At 34.9% G+C, this 16,551-nt stretch overlaps 1 protein-coding gene across 1 annotated transcript; it reads left to right on the top strand.

The window, feature by feature from the left end:
- Positions 1 to 2,949: 2,949 nt before the first annotated feature.
- Positions 2,950 to 3,725, top strand: LOC129004916 (insulin-like growth factor 2 mRNA-binding protein 3-A). The gene has a single exon (XM_054433623.1). It carries the CDS (start codon positions 3,025 to 3,027, stop codon positions 3,322 to 3,324), a length of 300 nt encoding a protein of 99 aa, XP_054289598.1. The 5' UTR covers positions 2,950 to 3,024; the 3' UTR covers positions 3,325 to 3,725.
- The last annotated feature ends 12,826 nt before the right edge of the window (positions 3,726 to 16,551 follow it).

The following is a 16,551-nucleotide window of genomic DNA, read 5'->3' as shown; positions in this document are numbered from 1 at the left end:
TGAAATAAAAAAAAATAACATCGTCCCCATGGGTTGACATGCTGGTCATGAAATAACAACAAAATATAAACAGAAAATCAAAACAAATGGAAGAAATTACAATCACATGTTTTATTTACAGCATGGGGTAAAAATAGAGAAACCTGTACCTTCGACTGCCTGTACACATTACAATATATTTTTGGTCGAATTTTCGACCATTGGACGACCACTAGTTCTAAAATCTTGACAGCCTATTTGAAGACTTGATTAGAATAACTGTACTCATAAAACAAATACAGTCTTACTTTTAGAAAGTTGAAACTGGCTAACTTAAAACAAACCTAGGATATCGTTGGAGTCTGCACAACTTTAACTAATTGCTACAGACTTTGCTGTCTTACAGCAACATTTGAGGTGGTTAAAGAAGCTTCTCGTCTCTAGAAACTTCAAAGAGCGTCGGGCAACAATACTTGCAGAAACATGGTAATTAAATTATCACGCCTTGCCTCCCATGCTGAGTACAGTTTACAAAACAATTACGTTGCTGTATAGGGAACTTTAACATTTGGGTTGTCTTGTTTAATTTAATTGCTTTAATTAATTAAATTAAATTTCAATTGTTCAGTTAAAACAATGAGCCCGTTGGTGTAGCAAGTTTAACACGTGTCATTATTTTTGAATACGTCATCAAGTAACGATTCACGATCAACAGTCTATTTCATTGAAGTCAACCCTTATGAGTCAACTAAAGATAAGCTAATATTTTTTTCTAGAGAAGCATAAATGTATGCCGTACAAGGTAATGTTTACTTTCAATTTCTTACATTTTTCAACAAAACAAAACATTACATTATTTATCCGTTATTTTTAGCTAATTTCCCTATGGAAGTAGCTATTGCCGTAGGTGGCATGTTAAGACCTAGGCCCGGATGGAGAGAGGGATGGAGGGATGGAAAGAGGGAGAAAGGGATGGAAGGAGGGATACAGGGAGCCAGGGATGGAAGGAGGGAGACAGGGAGACAGGGATGGAAGGAGGTGGAAAGGGATCGAGGGAGGGATGGAAAGAGGAAGAAAGGGATGGAGGGAGAGATGAAGGGATGGAAATAGGGATAAAGGGATGGAGATATGGATGGAAAAAGGAAGAAAGGGATTGAAGGAGGGAGAAAGGTATTGAGGGTGGGATGGTGGGAGGGGTGGTTGGAGGACAGGATGGAGGGAGGGGTGGAGGGTCAAAAAGCGCAATTACGACTTATAGTAATATAAAATACTGTATAGTAACGGTATAGGTTACAATGAGAAGTCTCCTAGTTGAAAGTCAATGCTATTGCTTAGCGTGGATCAAATGCATGATGTATTAGATTTTCTCTTTCATTATCCGTGATAAAAAATTCCATTACTGAGGTTGCCGGTTGTGTCCCAAGAGTTCGACAATTCTCCCAAACCAAGTTTAATTCACACTTCTTCCCACTGAGCCAAGGTTATTTATTTTTATCCTGCACTAACAATATGGGGTTTGCTGATAAAAACTTAAATTACTTTTTGAAAATGTATCAAACATTTAACTCCACTTTAGGTTGAAATATAATTTCTTCAAACTTCTACTAACCCATATTTCACTTTAAAGCTAACATGGAAACTGCACCTTTTAAATATTTAACCGTATTTAATCCTGATCAATAGAAATCCTTGGTATGTCTTACGAGTATTGTAAATTAAAATATAGATGTAAATAAACAGCCAGGATTAAGTATATATTGAAATATAGTTGTGAGGAACATGTTAGTCCAAAGTTGTTTACACACACGTTTTACAGTCTGCTTATTTTGACGTATTGTCATAATGATCTAATGGTTATTGTGCTCAGAATATTTTACGATTGTTTGTGTTACAAAATATGCTATTTCAGCATGCATTTTAAAACTAATAAAAAATGTGTCGTAAATAAGAACTTTTCCTAATCAGTCAAAAATTTGGTAGACTAATGTTATTTTACTTCAAATCAGCTAGAATTATTCAGTATGATAACATTTATTAACTGAATTCTACTTTTGTGTTTTTTATATGATTTTACTGTATATAAATGTCCATACAGTGGTAATATTTCATATGACCATGCAGAAGTAGTTGAATTATGAATTGTATTGCTCCTTCGAGCGTCATAAACTGAAAATGTTTCCTATACAAACGGCCCTGCATTGGCTACGAGTAAGAATATTCAGTGCAGCAATGAAATCTATGTGTTGGCTGTCAAATGTTTGACAGTACTATTTGTATATAAATACAAGCAAGTTTACATTTGACCAGTAACGTCATTTGTTAATTTTTGTTTCATACAGTTATCTTTTCTAATATACTTTTATTGCCAAACGGTTTAGCAAATCGCGGAGCAAATCGTTCCTTCGTTCTACCTTAAAAAGTTTCTGTATTATTCTTAATTTAAAAATGCCTTAGGGATCTGCCCCCTGGCTCTCAAAGACGTAATTTTAAGTTTTTGCAAATTATTTTATTGTTGGTACCTATTTGATTGAAACAGGAATATAGTACTTTGTTTACATTCACTTGATATTTCCTTCACTTTATACTCACTTTTACACCATATTTCCTTCGAAGTGGCCAGTCCTTACCAGTTCATCATCAGTCATCGTCAAGCTATTTTAAAACTGAAATACAATAATACAATGAATATTAGTTTAAATTATAGCTAATTACATAAAAAAAATATATAAACGTTTTTTTTTCTTAGCTTTTAATATTCTCAGACATGATGTATACTTCCTGTAACACTTTTAAGATAGGTAATACATTTCTATAATATTGCCCAAAATATAGTAAGTTTAACTCGCAGATTCTATAACCAACGGCTTAGAGACTTTCCCACAACACGTGCTCTAAAAATATCAAGTTGTTCTGCCAGCTGTCTTTAAATCCATTGTTGACACTTGAGTTTGTTTACAAGTTCATTTTCTGGTTACTGAGACTGCAACCAACTCTTCTCCTAAGTTTGATTTTCGTTTAAAAGTTAAAATTATATCTTGTCGTACAATGAGTAAGCTGTACATTGGAAATCTACCACCAGACGTCAGTGAATCCACGCTGAGGAAGCTTTTCGTCGAAAACAATCTTCCTTGCAGAGCGATCATGATAAAACGAGGAGGTTATGCCTTTGTGGACTGCATGGACCAATCGACTGCGGACAAAGCTATCGACAAATTCAACGGATGTAACTTCTTCGGGACGCCTCTCCAAGTGGAACCGTCAGTCGTCGGTGCTGCTACTCCTGGAAAGAAACCTGGAAACACCAATGATTTTGTAGAAATAACAATTGAAGATGAAGATAAATGACTTTGGGGTTAGAAAGTCTGTTGTAAGTAAGTCGAATGAAGAGTGCCAGTTATTTAGAATTAATAATGTACTTTGATAATAGTTATTTTATATGGTTTATAGTTGTGCCTGTTAAATTTTCGCCATTTGTAATATGGATGTGTTAGCTTGTATTTTCGATATTGAATTTTCAGTTACCGGTAACTGAAACATCTTCTAAATTTGAGTGAGACAATGTAGATATTTCTGCAACAAAGTTCGGCGCCACCGAGATGTTTGTCTGGGTGTATAGCCCTAATGACCCCCTGGTGCTACAATTACGTGAATGTCCGTTCAATTACCCAACGTATGGGAGAAGACATAAGACTCAATTGGTGATAAACTTTCCAGTTGTGCCTGATTGCACTTAAAAGAAAACTTAAGAAAACATTACAAATTTTATGGTATTGCAACAAAATTAACATAAAGATTTATTGTGTCCAAGTTTATGTTTATTTAGGCCTATCTTAAGATTCAAATGTCTTAAACAATTATTAAAAATGACTACTATCAATAGTCAAACCAATTAATAAATTTTTAAGATTGGTAGTCTATTATTATTTTAAATTTGGAACACAATCCAAACACAGTTCATTCTGTTACTGGTGTGACGAGAAATCGCGTTTGAAATTGAAATTCGACGCAGCAAACAACTCTTTCGCTGTTTGTCATTTCGTTTCATTTTCAGAGTTTGATTGCTTGTGTTGAAAACAATATGTGGATTTAAACAATATTATCGTAGAGCTTAGAGAGAAGGGTTATTCGCCTTTATCCAGTGGTTCAGTGCTCTATTTAAGCTGTAGTTTCACCTGTTGGTAAAAGGGTAAGTTTCTTAGACGAAGATGCTTTTCTATGTAGGTACTTAAGAATTGCATGTTCTAGGCCTACCTGCTAAAACCCCTTTTAGCGAATATCCCTATAGGGAAGTAGCTATTACCGTATTTGGTTTAAAGGTGTAATGCGGGATAAAATTGAATGAGTTTGCGAACCAGCATGATCGGACCATGGGAACGGGGTTTTACGGGAGGTTTTATGGGGTAAAAATTGGTTTTTCGTCCCTCAAAACACAAATTTCCCAACTTCTCTCTGGACCTTTTTAAAGAGCTTAAAAAACAAATAATTTTGTATAGCCTATCAAAGTGTTATTGTACAATTATTGGCAACGGAGAAAATTAAAAAAAAATGTACAAATTTAAAATTTCCATGTTATTCTAATGGAGAATATTGTAAAATTTATTTTATACTAAGCTATTAATATTTTAATAAAAACCACACTTTATTGGTTTCCTTGTAGCATCAAACCTAGGTACTCTTAAAAATTTTTTTTCAATAGATTTAATTGAAAATCAATTCAGACAAATTAAAATTCGCATAGTTGGCAGGTTTGCTGCGGCGGGGGTATTTGATTATCTTTCCTTAATTACTACCGTATAGCAAATTTGTAGGCTACCGTATACTGTACATCAAATTTTCAAACACAGAACGATACAAATAATATTTTATAACTCTCACTTCCGAGATTTGTTACTCATTCGGTGGATTCCCCTGTGAGGAAACCTTATAAAAGTTTAAGAAGAACTCGACATTTCGATCAGAATTCACCTGCTCCGAGACATCACTGATTTGAAATATTCATAGTTCCATTTCTAGATTTTGTAACGTTTTGGGTTGACATTGAAGGGACTAAAATGTTTTCTCATCATGTTAACATTGACGGATGATGCACGTTAAAAGTTGCAAAAATACTGGTTTGTGGATTTGAACAACAGTTATACCTGTTATTCTAATATCAACACTAAAATGAGTTAGTAATGTTTGTAACCGTATTCACATCAAATAGAATAAAAAGACAAACGTAAATAATTAAGAGGGTCAATGGCCATGTTTTGCTTTGTTTCGTTATCTTAGTTCATTGTTCGATGCCTTTAAAGGGATACTGCATACAAAGTAGATAATGGATCGGTCTTTATGGTACTGTAAAATACACAACATCTTTGCCTTAATTAGCATTATTTATTTTAGAAAGGTTTTTACACCACAGTACACTGTTTAACCAACTTCCTACGTAGGGATTTAGTCCAGAAAACTGCCGTTTGTCGCCAGTATAATCAAATGGGGGTTCATTACGTACTACTGTACTGTAATGAGTTTTTACCGGACACCAACCAGCTGATTATGTATGGCAATGAGCATAAACAAAACACATATTATGAGTAGTGATTGTTAGTCCTTTAGTCGGTGGGAATATAAGGACTTGTCACACTGAGAGGTTATAAACGTAAACATAACCTCTCTTAGAAGTTATGAGTTGTGATTAACTAATTAAAACACGGTCGTAGTAAAGAAGTGTATGCAACTCGCGTAAATAGTCTTTACGCCAGTTTGAATAACTTTGTAAATTCAAAGCCCAAACAATTGAGTTTTATGATCTATGGTGAGACATACATCGACATTTTGCCTCTCAAAACAGCAGAGATGGTTAGGTTTGTAATTAAGGTACAAGTGACGATTCAAAAAAAAAAAAAAAAAAAAAAAAAAAAAAACAAGGTACAAAACTTTTCTTTGAGGTACAACCCGGTAGATTTTGAACCGTTTATGCGTCTAAGCCATCCATTCAACTGAAGTAAAGTACAATTTTTAAGTAGTGTTACTAGTGATGATACATATGTTAAAGAATTAAAAACAATATTTTTTATCAAAATAACAGGACAGATTGTGCGGATATGAGTCAGTTGGACAATATCCGCATTTTAATCACTCTTTGTTGGTCAACCTATGATTGAGTTTTGCAGGGGTGAAGAGTATATTGTGATACCAAACCTCATTGTTTGACTGTATGGAAAGTTTTGTTTTCCAAAGTTGCCGTTGATGTTATTCAACAATTTGACCAGTTAATAATAATATGTGTCTGTCGTCCGTTTGTCATCCCATTAGGCATAAACACTACGTAGACCAACATGTCATAAGTTTCTTACCATACCGAGGGAAATAATGTAAATATTGCCGATTTGATATTTTGACCTAATGGGTTTCTCCAGACATTCAAAGTAATGAGATGGGGGTTTGAGAATTGAAACTGATTCACTCATGACAAAATATTAATACGTAATACCACTTGTGACATGGACCGCACTAAACATCCCATTCCCTTGTTAAAGGCGTATATACTTTAGATTAACAAGATCGTGCATGAATCGAGTCTAAACAGAGGTGCTGCTGCCGATTGCTGATTTCTGTAATACCATTTGTAACAAAGTCTGAGAAAAGATGTGGAATACTTATTTGTGTAACTAGTGGGCAAAGTGGCACTTTGCTACACACGACAGAAATGCTTATGCACGAGCCGTAGGCGAGTGTGAAAAGTTTCTGGAGTGCAGCAAAGGCAGTTTGCACTCGCGTTACACATTACATTTTTCCTACAGTTACTTTAAAGCATATAAATAACTAGTCTTTCAAACACGGTACAACACGTGTTTAGGTTAGGTTAAACTCAAACATTGAACGAAATTGGAAACGCTGCACCAGCTGATCGTAGTCTTAATATCTTTAAGTGTTGTCAACTTATTTTCAAGCGTACCTACACGTATTACGTGCCTAATAAAAACACACGTTTTTGTGTTGTTTGGTTGGAATACTGGTGTGCCAATAAAAAAATATTAAAAAAATGTGTAGCAAAAGTAAAAAGTGTGCGGCAAAAGTAAGTAGATGCAGCAATTAGCAACTTTCTGTGCTATAATCAGTGCAAGGAAGGCCTTTTTGCCAGGTGACTGTAGGAAAATGAGTTTTGTTTTCGTTTCTTTAATTCTCCTAATAAAATGCAGCTGATTCAACACAGAACAAAAACCTATTTTTTAGATTTAGACCATTGATTATAGGAACCTCGAAAGTTTGTTATCAATGATTAAACTACACCTGTCAAACAATACCTTCAAATGACAAACTTGTTCTACTCTACACTCATACTCTGTTGCAAACCACTGTCAAAGCTAGTAGTAAAACTACTAATACAAATTAGATTATCCTGATTTTCCTATTGCATGGTTTGTATTTTACATTTCGCCTACGGGGTTTGTAAGCCAGTTACACATTGATTGCACGTTAATGACCATGATGACGTATCAATGCGCCGGATATGAAAGAGCTGTCATGCTCGGACAATATCCGTTATTTAATCGATTTTTCAGTGGACATTTGTTATTGGATTTCGTTGGGGATGAAGCCCTGATGAGTTACATGAGGGACGTAATAGTTCTGCAGTAATTTTCTAATGTTTCCATCAACATCCAATATGAGTCTAGTCCCACATCCTTGAACGCTAGGATTCTAGCTCGAAAATTGGCATTTTACTTCAGGCTAGTCGTAGAGGGTCGGCGATTAGGGATTGGTGGTATTTGAACTCGGGACCTCGGAAACCGAAGCCACGCGCTTTGGCATTTGACCATCTCGCTCCCTACAACATCGAAGTAGTTGATACTCTGCTCATGTAAAGAAATAGGAAACTGTTAATTCGGTTTGGTTGTTGCCTTCACTGTTTGAATAATGCCTACTCATGTAAAAAGGTTCTGAAAAAAAAAAATAATATTCAAAATCTATATAGATCTTTATAGAAAAAGACCACATTTTTTACAAAGCCTTGCTAAGCTAATTACAATTGGTTGCAATCTTTCAATCATACTTTTTGAATATTTTTCAAAATGGTTACACAATAAAGGTTTAGCAATGTATTGTAACCATATTACTGAATCCTCTTGAACCTTTCTCCCTACTTGATTATTTTGTATCTAAACAACCATGTATTTTCAACCATGAAAGTTAACGATTCTTATTTTATTTTTTAAAGCCGTTTAGAGTAGGCCTATCACTCGAAATTTAACTTCAAGAAGTCATGCAAAGTATTATTTAACTGGTAAATAGTTACGCATTATTTCTTAGAGATTATCTTTTCCTATATGTACTAAAATGATGAGCTTTGTGATAAGGCATGAATACACATTGAGGCTCACCGCAAATATTCTTATCCAAGGATCATTGAATGAGACAGCTGTAGCATCCTAATGGTGTGTGCTAACAGCAGTTAAACCAAAACTCATCGAATAACGTTGCGTACCAATCTGTAATGCATCTTTCAGGTTGGATTTCACTCATCTACGGCAACAACAAAGAGAATCATTATCCAGTGAACTACTCTTTGACACCCGGGGGGCGTTTGAGCGAAAATAACCCCACTACTCTTTGATCATCCTGGTCCGCTATCAAAGCTAATTTGTGAAGCTTCCCCTTAAAATGTCCAAATTGCGTTACGTTAAAGTTTGTTTTATCTCAAGTCTTCACTTTCCTGCGTAAACTCTTGCGTTTCGTGCGTTAAATGGTGGTTAAAAGTTTCCTAAATGTAAAAAGTCTTTTTGTTTTCGAGTTTTGATATAGGTACTACTGTCACAACTAATAGACCTTTTGTAAATAAAATACAGCATTAAAACAATCAGGGTATCACAGCGTAAATCATAGTATGGTAAATACATTAATAATATAACACAAAATACATTAAAAAATATATTATTTCAATGACTGATGCGATTCAACTCCTAGTCAGCAGAAATTTTATTTTCATCAAGAGTCTGTAGACATCTGTTCACACGATTTATTTTAAGCTAAATTTACACCAGTGCTAGCAACAAAATGTTCATAAACATTTTGTCGACATCACTGGTTGACAACATATTTTATATCAAAAACCGTTATCATCACGTAACTATTTTTTAATCTACACATTGTAAACAAATTAATATAGTATATTTCGTACCTAGGGCCGAAAATGAGGTTTAGCCGGCTCGAGATAGTTTTTAAGTTCGAGACGAAGTCGAGAACTTAAATCGATCGAGAGCCGCAAAACCATTTCGGTCCGTGGTACGAACGCTATTTTTCACCACACTATACCCTATTACCACTATTCACCACAATAATAATGCACACTGATAGTCAACACAACTACAACTTTAAGGTTATGTGAAGAAATAATTTGAGTAATCGGCAAAATAAAAATATTTTTCACCACACTGTGATGTTTTTGGCTGTATTACATACGTTAATTGGTGGCTGAAAGTTACGTTTTGCTGGCCATGCCAGCTGTCATCTAATTTGGGGACCGAGCAGGTTTTTACAGGCCGGGGCCGCAAAATCAGCTGTCCGCTTACTTACTTAAAACATGAATGCATTTTAAATACACAATCAAAATCCATAGCTTCGCAATAGAATTGTGTTATTGTCACCGTTGCCTAGCAACTATTTATTTTTTTTTTTGCTGATTACTCAAATTATTTCTTCACATAACCTTAAAGTTGTAGTTGTGTCGACTATAAGTGTGCATTATTATAGTGTTGAATAGTGGTAATAGGGTATAGTGTGGTGAAAAATAGCGTTCGTACCACGGACCGAAATGGTTTTGCAGCTCTCGATCGATTTAAGTTCTCGACTTCGTCTCGAACTTAAACCCTATCTCGAGCCGGCAAAACCTCATTTTCGGCCCTTGGTACGAAATATACTATAGTTGCTAGGCAACGGTGACAATAACACAATTCTATTGAAATGCTATGGATTTTGATTATGTATTTAAAATGCATTCATGTTTTAAGTAAGTAAGCGGACAGCTGATTTTGCGGCCCCGGCCTGTAAAAACCTGCTCGGTCCCCAAATTATGGACAGCTGGCATCGCCAGCAAAACGTAACTTTCGGCCACCAATTAACGTATGTAATACAGCCAAAAACATGATAGTGTGGTGAAAAAATATTATCATTCCTCAGATTTTAGCTAAATAGTTTGAAATAAGCAATGAATTAAGAATGGTCTAGTTACTTTAAGGTTGTACAATATACATATCTTTTCCGAAATATATATATTCTAAAACAAAAACCATTGAATATTCAGTCCTAAGAACATATGCTTTAAACAACTAATTTTGATTCATATAACTGTTTAATATACATATTTCACATGATTTGTAGCATTAACCAAATTGCAAGCTCTCAAATGCTGAACTATTTGCGTGCCACATTCGAGTTTCACACAATTCCCCAAGGAGTCAAAGATCGCCCACTGAAGCATGAAGAAAGTTCAAAGCTGCAATGCAGTATATCTTGACAAGGTAGTTTGGAAATCGTGGACAAAGTTAGACAAGTACGGCCCTCGCGGGCCAAGACAAGACATAGCGTGCAGGGAGTAGACTACCCCGAGGTGAGGGGCCAACCCTTCTGCTGTGATAGCCAATTAGCAAACGACAATATATTACCCAGAATTCTATCAAATCACGTCACGTCAAAGTGCAAATCACTCTGTAGTAATAGACTAAACATAATTGAGATAGTCAACTTATTTTTGCCAACTTATGTGGATCAGCTGACAATTCAGAGGTATATGGCTGGTGTGGAATTTGGGCATTTATTCATCACTATTTACCTAATATTTTCAAAATATTTGACCTAAATGTAAACTTTGTTGTTATCTGTGCCTTGTCCTGTGGTTTATAACCATAGAGTAAAGAATGATCGACCCTAGACATTGTGAAACACATTTGATTTAATTGACATCTGCTCACTGTAATGTAAAGAATTGAAAAAAACATAAAAACAGGCTTCATATTTTGCAATAGGATGAAAAGTCCATATGCCCTGTCAAAACTAATGGTTAAACTTATTATCTATGGGTTTTTATTTACTTACTAGCTGGTCCGACAGACTCCGTCCTGTCTTAATGTGGTTTTATGTCAAATGCTCGTTCATTTTTAAGATGAGCTCGTTTGCATGGCTCAATCACGTCCTGGATGAAGTTTGTTTGCTACGCTCACTCACCTTTTGGTTGCAAATTAGCTGTTGTCATAAATTTAAGAAAAAATAATAGTGCTGCACCCTGTTGGTAAGCCTATTAACTTGTTAATGCTATTTAACATCACAGAATCAAATTGTTTAGTTGAACCAGCTGTTAAGATTCGTTAATTCCATTTAATTATGAGTACTCATAAGGTTAACATGGGAAACTCCAGAGCCACTGGGGCTTAGCCCTTTTGACGGATCTGCACCAAACTTCACAAAAACCATCCTTGAATAATGCTTAATAATGCCTGAAAGATTCATTACAATCTGTCGAGTGGTTTCGGAGTCCATAAAGGAAAAGCAAACAAACTAACATACAAACAATATTACATTGGATTATATATATATAGATTATATATATGGATCAATAAAATATAGTTTTATGGTTTGTTTGTTCGGTGAAAACATAAAGGTCCTGGAAGTCTAGGATTTTCTATACACATATATACGTATAGGATATAGAGTGTGTATTTTTATATAAAATGTCTTTACTTCTTTAAGATTAATAAAGAATGTCAAATAATGATGACAAAGTACCATGTCAGTGAATTTAAAACGGAATATGAGTACAGGGAGAGTATTAGAACGGAGCTAGGGTAACCTGTGTGGCTTTGTTACAGACTTTCTTTAGCTAAGACCATAGATAAAACATACTCCGCTAGTAAATTTATCATCCTTATGGAACAGCTGAAGCCAATTTTATTATTAGTTCAGTCCGGTGCACTGTAGGTCGTGTTTTGTTTACAATTTGTTTCTTGTTATTTCATTAATTTAAAACTTCGTTTGGCAAAATAAAACTATATAATCATAAACAATAACTCGTACCCTAGTTACATAACCAAAAGGTAAAGAACAAATCATGAAATTAACCCAAAAATAAAATAAACAAAATTTCGTTGACACTAATGCCAAGTGTGTAACACCAAGAGCCAAGTGTGAGTGACATGAAAATAAAAATCTTCTAAAAGGAAACCTACTTATATTTCTCAATAAATTGTTTTTAAACATCAAAATCTTATCTATATATCTATATATATAAAATCCAATGTATGTTTGTTTGTATGTTTGTCCTTTATGGACTCCGAAACCGCTCGACAGATTGTAATGAAACTTTCAGGCATTATTAAGCATTATTCAATGATGGTTTATGTTAAGTTTGGTGCAGATCCGTCAAAAGGGCTCCGCCCCAGTGGCTCTGGAGTTTCCCATGTTAACCTTATGAGTACTCATATTTAAATGGAATTAAAGAAAATTAACAGCTGGTTTAACTAAGCAATTTGATTCTGTGATGTTCAATAGCATTAAAAGTTAATAAGTTTACCAACAGGGTGCAGCACAATTATATTTTTTAAATTTACGACAACAGCTAATTCGCAACCAAAAGGTGAGTGAGCGTAGCGAACGAACATCAACCTGAAGGCAAGTGAGCACAGCGAACGAGCTCCAACCTAAAGGTGAGTGAGCGTAGCGAACAAACTTCAACCAGGATCTTGAAAATGAACAAGCATTTGACATAAAAGCATAGGACAGGACGACGTCTGTCGGGCCAGCTAGTATATATATAAAATCCAATGTATATGTATGTTTGTTTGTTTGTTTGTCCCTTATGGACTCCGAAACCGCTTGACAGGTTATAATGAAACTTTCAGGCATTATTAAGCAATATTCAAGGATGGTTTGTGTGAAGTTTGGTGCAGATCCGTCAAAAGGGCTCCGCTCCAGTGGCTCTGGAGTTTCCCATGTTTACCTTATAAGTACTCATATTTAAATGGAATTAAAGAATCTTAACAGCTGGTTCAACTAAACAATTTGATTCTGTGATGTTCAATAGCATTGAAAAGTTAATATGTTTACCAACAGGGTGCAGCACTATTATTTTTTCTTAGATTTATGACAACAGCTAATTTGCAACCAAAAGGTGAGTGAGCGTAGCTAACGAACTTCAACCTAGAGGCGAGGTAGCTTAGCGAACGAGCTAACCTGAAGGCAAGTGAGCGCAGCGAACGAGCTCCAACCTAAAGGTGAGTAAGCGTTCAACCTGGACGTGGTTGAATCATACGAACCAGCTCATCTTGAAAATGGACGAGCATTGACATAAAACCACATTAGGACTAGGACAGGACGACGTCTGTCGGACCAGCTAGTAAAAGAATAAAACAACTTTTAACAAGACACACAGCTGATTCAAATCATTAAATGAAACTGTAACAAAAGACTAGCTCTAGTGAGTAAATGGAGAACTAATTTAGAGCGAGGGAAAGTAAATTTAGAGCGAAGGAAAATCAGCTGATCGATATCCCCTCGCCCTAAATTAGAGCTTGGGAAACGACTACTTTCATTGATGTCAGCTGTTATCGAAAATAGTTACTTTTGTTACGGAGTGATGACATAACATTTCCTTCATTTCTCCGCAGATTTTAGAACATAAAGCGGTATATGATCATAAACATAAACAAAATACATCACTTGGCCTCAACTTAACATAGCATTATTAATTAATAGGACTGTCAAAATTTGATGTCCAAACCAGATGTTACGGCTAATACAGTAATATGAGATACGGGTCAGTGACGTCATTTTGTTTACACGAATCAATGCAGTTTTCTGTTCCAATATCCGTGATTTTCTCTATAAACCCCGATTATCAAGAACGAATGCGTCCAGTTTAAAGAAAGTTTAAAACTAACTAAAAACCAACTGACCTTTCTCAGGACTGGGTGAGCATATGATTATCAGGAGAGTGATTTAACAAGTTACAGAAAATTCTCAGATTCCTTATCGTTATTTTATAAGTTTTTGAAGTAAATCAACAAAATAAAACTATCTTTGTGTTAACTTAAGTTATGCCTCCAGTAGTATCATCAAAGGCAAGGATAAGGTCAGGCACACTTTAAAATGTACCCTAAAATAAAAAGTGAACATTTAGTTGATATCAACCCTTTCAAACGTTTTAGGACTTAAAATGCATGTCAAAAAGGTCAACATCATAATACGATGAAACATCTACTTGCAATATCTAAAATCAATTATCATCCTAATACACCTTATATTATTAAAGTTTCATCATATTCGAGAAAAAAATCAATTCAAACCCTTAGAAATCCACCATCAAGGAAGAAATCTCGCTTAGATTTTCTGTCTTGATTGGTTTGTGAATATTTAAAAAGAGAAGCGACATTCGCGGCTCCTGTTCCATTAAGTTGAATATTTCACACTTTGTCGCTTGCGATTTAGAAGTGTTTTGCTTGTTTTTTTTCACGTCCATGTGCAAAAATCCTTTAACTGTAACTAAAATATTATTTAGTAAATAATTTGTTTAGGACCTAACAAATTACTTTAAAAAAACACTTAAATTTTCAGAGGGCTTTTAGATAGTTAATTTCATTACTAGGACCGAAAGTGGCATTTTCCGGTGTACGCTCAAGTTTTTGTGTGAGGCGAAACCGAACACAGGAAACCCCAATTTTTACGTGCGAGGCACGTACTTATACAACTTTTGGAAAATGTGCACAGTTAAAGAGTTATTATTATTATTTTTTTTTTTAGAAATGACGAGTCTGTTCCAAAATATCAAGGAAGGTAAATTTTCTGATTTAAATAACAAGAATTGTGTTAAGCCTATTTATTAAAATGTATTAGTGTAACAATTTATTCAGATAATCAAAACAAAAAATGTTGAATATAAAATCACTGTAAATGAAATGTAAAACAATCTGTTACCTCTTAAGAGCCTTACCAAAACGATTAGAGCATGTTCATGACCTAGATGAAATATTGCTTGGTTTTGACATTGGATAACGGGATCTGGCTTTAGAAGGAAGAAACGCGGGTTCTCTAAATCAGTTTAATAGTTTTACTCCCCAAACTTTACTCAATAGATACAAGCCACTTGGCTAAATGTAAAGTTTTGTATTTTGTTCAAAATACTGTATATAAAACAAAGTCGTGTTAGTCACACCACTTATATTTCAAGAACGGCTGGACCGATTTTTATGATTTTTGATTCAATGGATTCGTCTTTGTCTCGATTAACATATAGGCATATTCAGTTTTGTATTTAACCTTAGGGCTTAGCCCTACAAACCTGTAAAGTGTGTATGTTAGGCTTATGGAGCTATTGGAAGAATGTAAATAAACAAATATATTAATTGAATTCAGCTGTAATAGTATATTTCGTACCTAGAGCCGAAAATGAAGTGCTGCTGGCTCGAGATAGGTTTTGTTCGAGACGAAGTCGAGAACTTAAAACGATAGGGACCTTCAAAACCATTACGGTCTGTGGTACGAACGCTATTTTTCACCACACTATACCCTATTACCACTATTCACCACAATAATAATGTACACTTACAGTCAACACCACTACAACTTAAAGGTTATGTAAAGAAATAATTTGAGGAATCAGCAAAAATGATAATAAACAGTTGCTAGGCAGCGGTGACAATAAAACAATTCTATTGCAATGCTATGGATACTGATTGTGTATTTAATATGCATTCATGTTTTAGGAAAGTAAGCAGACAGCTGATTTTGCGGCCCTAGGGATGCAAAAACCTGCTCGGTCCCTAAAATGACGATGACAGCTGGTATGGCTAGCAAAACGTAACTTTCAGCCACCAATTAACGTATGTAAAACAGCTAAAAACATCATAGTGTTGTGAAAATGGCTGTCATCGTCATTTGGGGACCGAGCAGATTTTTACTTCCCTAGGGCCGCAATATAAGCTACTCGCTTACTTTCTTAAAACAGGAATGAATATTAAATACACAATCAGTATCCATAGCATTGCAATAGAATTGTTTTATTGTCACCGCTGCCTAGCAACTATTTATTATTATTTTTGCTGATTCATCAAATTATTTCTTTACATAACCTTAAATTTGTAGTTGTGTTGACTGTTAGTGTGCATTATTATAGTGGTGAATAGTGGTAATAGGGTATAGTGTGGTGAACAATAGCGCTCGTACCACGGACCGAAATTTTCGGCCCTAGGTACGAAATATACTATTATTTCACAGTTCAAAGAGCAGAGGTTAAGAGGTGCAGGTTCTGCTCACAAAATTCATACGTTTTAGCGAATTTCCCATATAGGGAATAAGCTATTATGATTATGAGAATACAATAGTTTTATCGGTATATTTTCATGGAAACAGAAAAACAATGTATACATGTTATTTTAATTATTTTGTTACTGGTAGCTATTTGTTAACAAATTTGAACTGATTAACACGTCATGTACCTAATCGTATCATTTGAAAATAAAAATCGTATGTTACAGTATTTTCATACATGCATCAGCACTTCATATAATTTTTACTAGGAAGCCTTATAAGTTAGCCTAGCTT

The sequence above is a fragment of the Macrosteles quadrilineatus genome, unplaced genomic scaffold (genome assembly GCF_028750875.1).
Source record: "Macrosteles quadrilineatus isolate MER2022 unplaced genomic scaffold, UCM_ALF_1.0 Scaffold_12__1_contigs__length_5162894, whole genome shotgun sequence".
Lineage (NCBI taxonomy): Eukaryota > Metazoa > Arthropoda > Insecta > Hemiptera > Cicadellidae > Macrosteles > Macrosteles quadrilineatus.
This window is presented reverse-complemented; position numbering and strand designations above follow the sequence as displayed.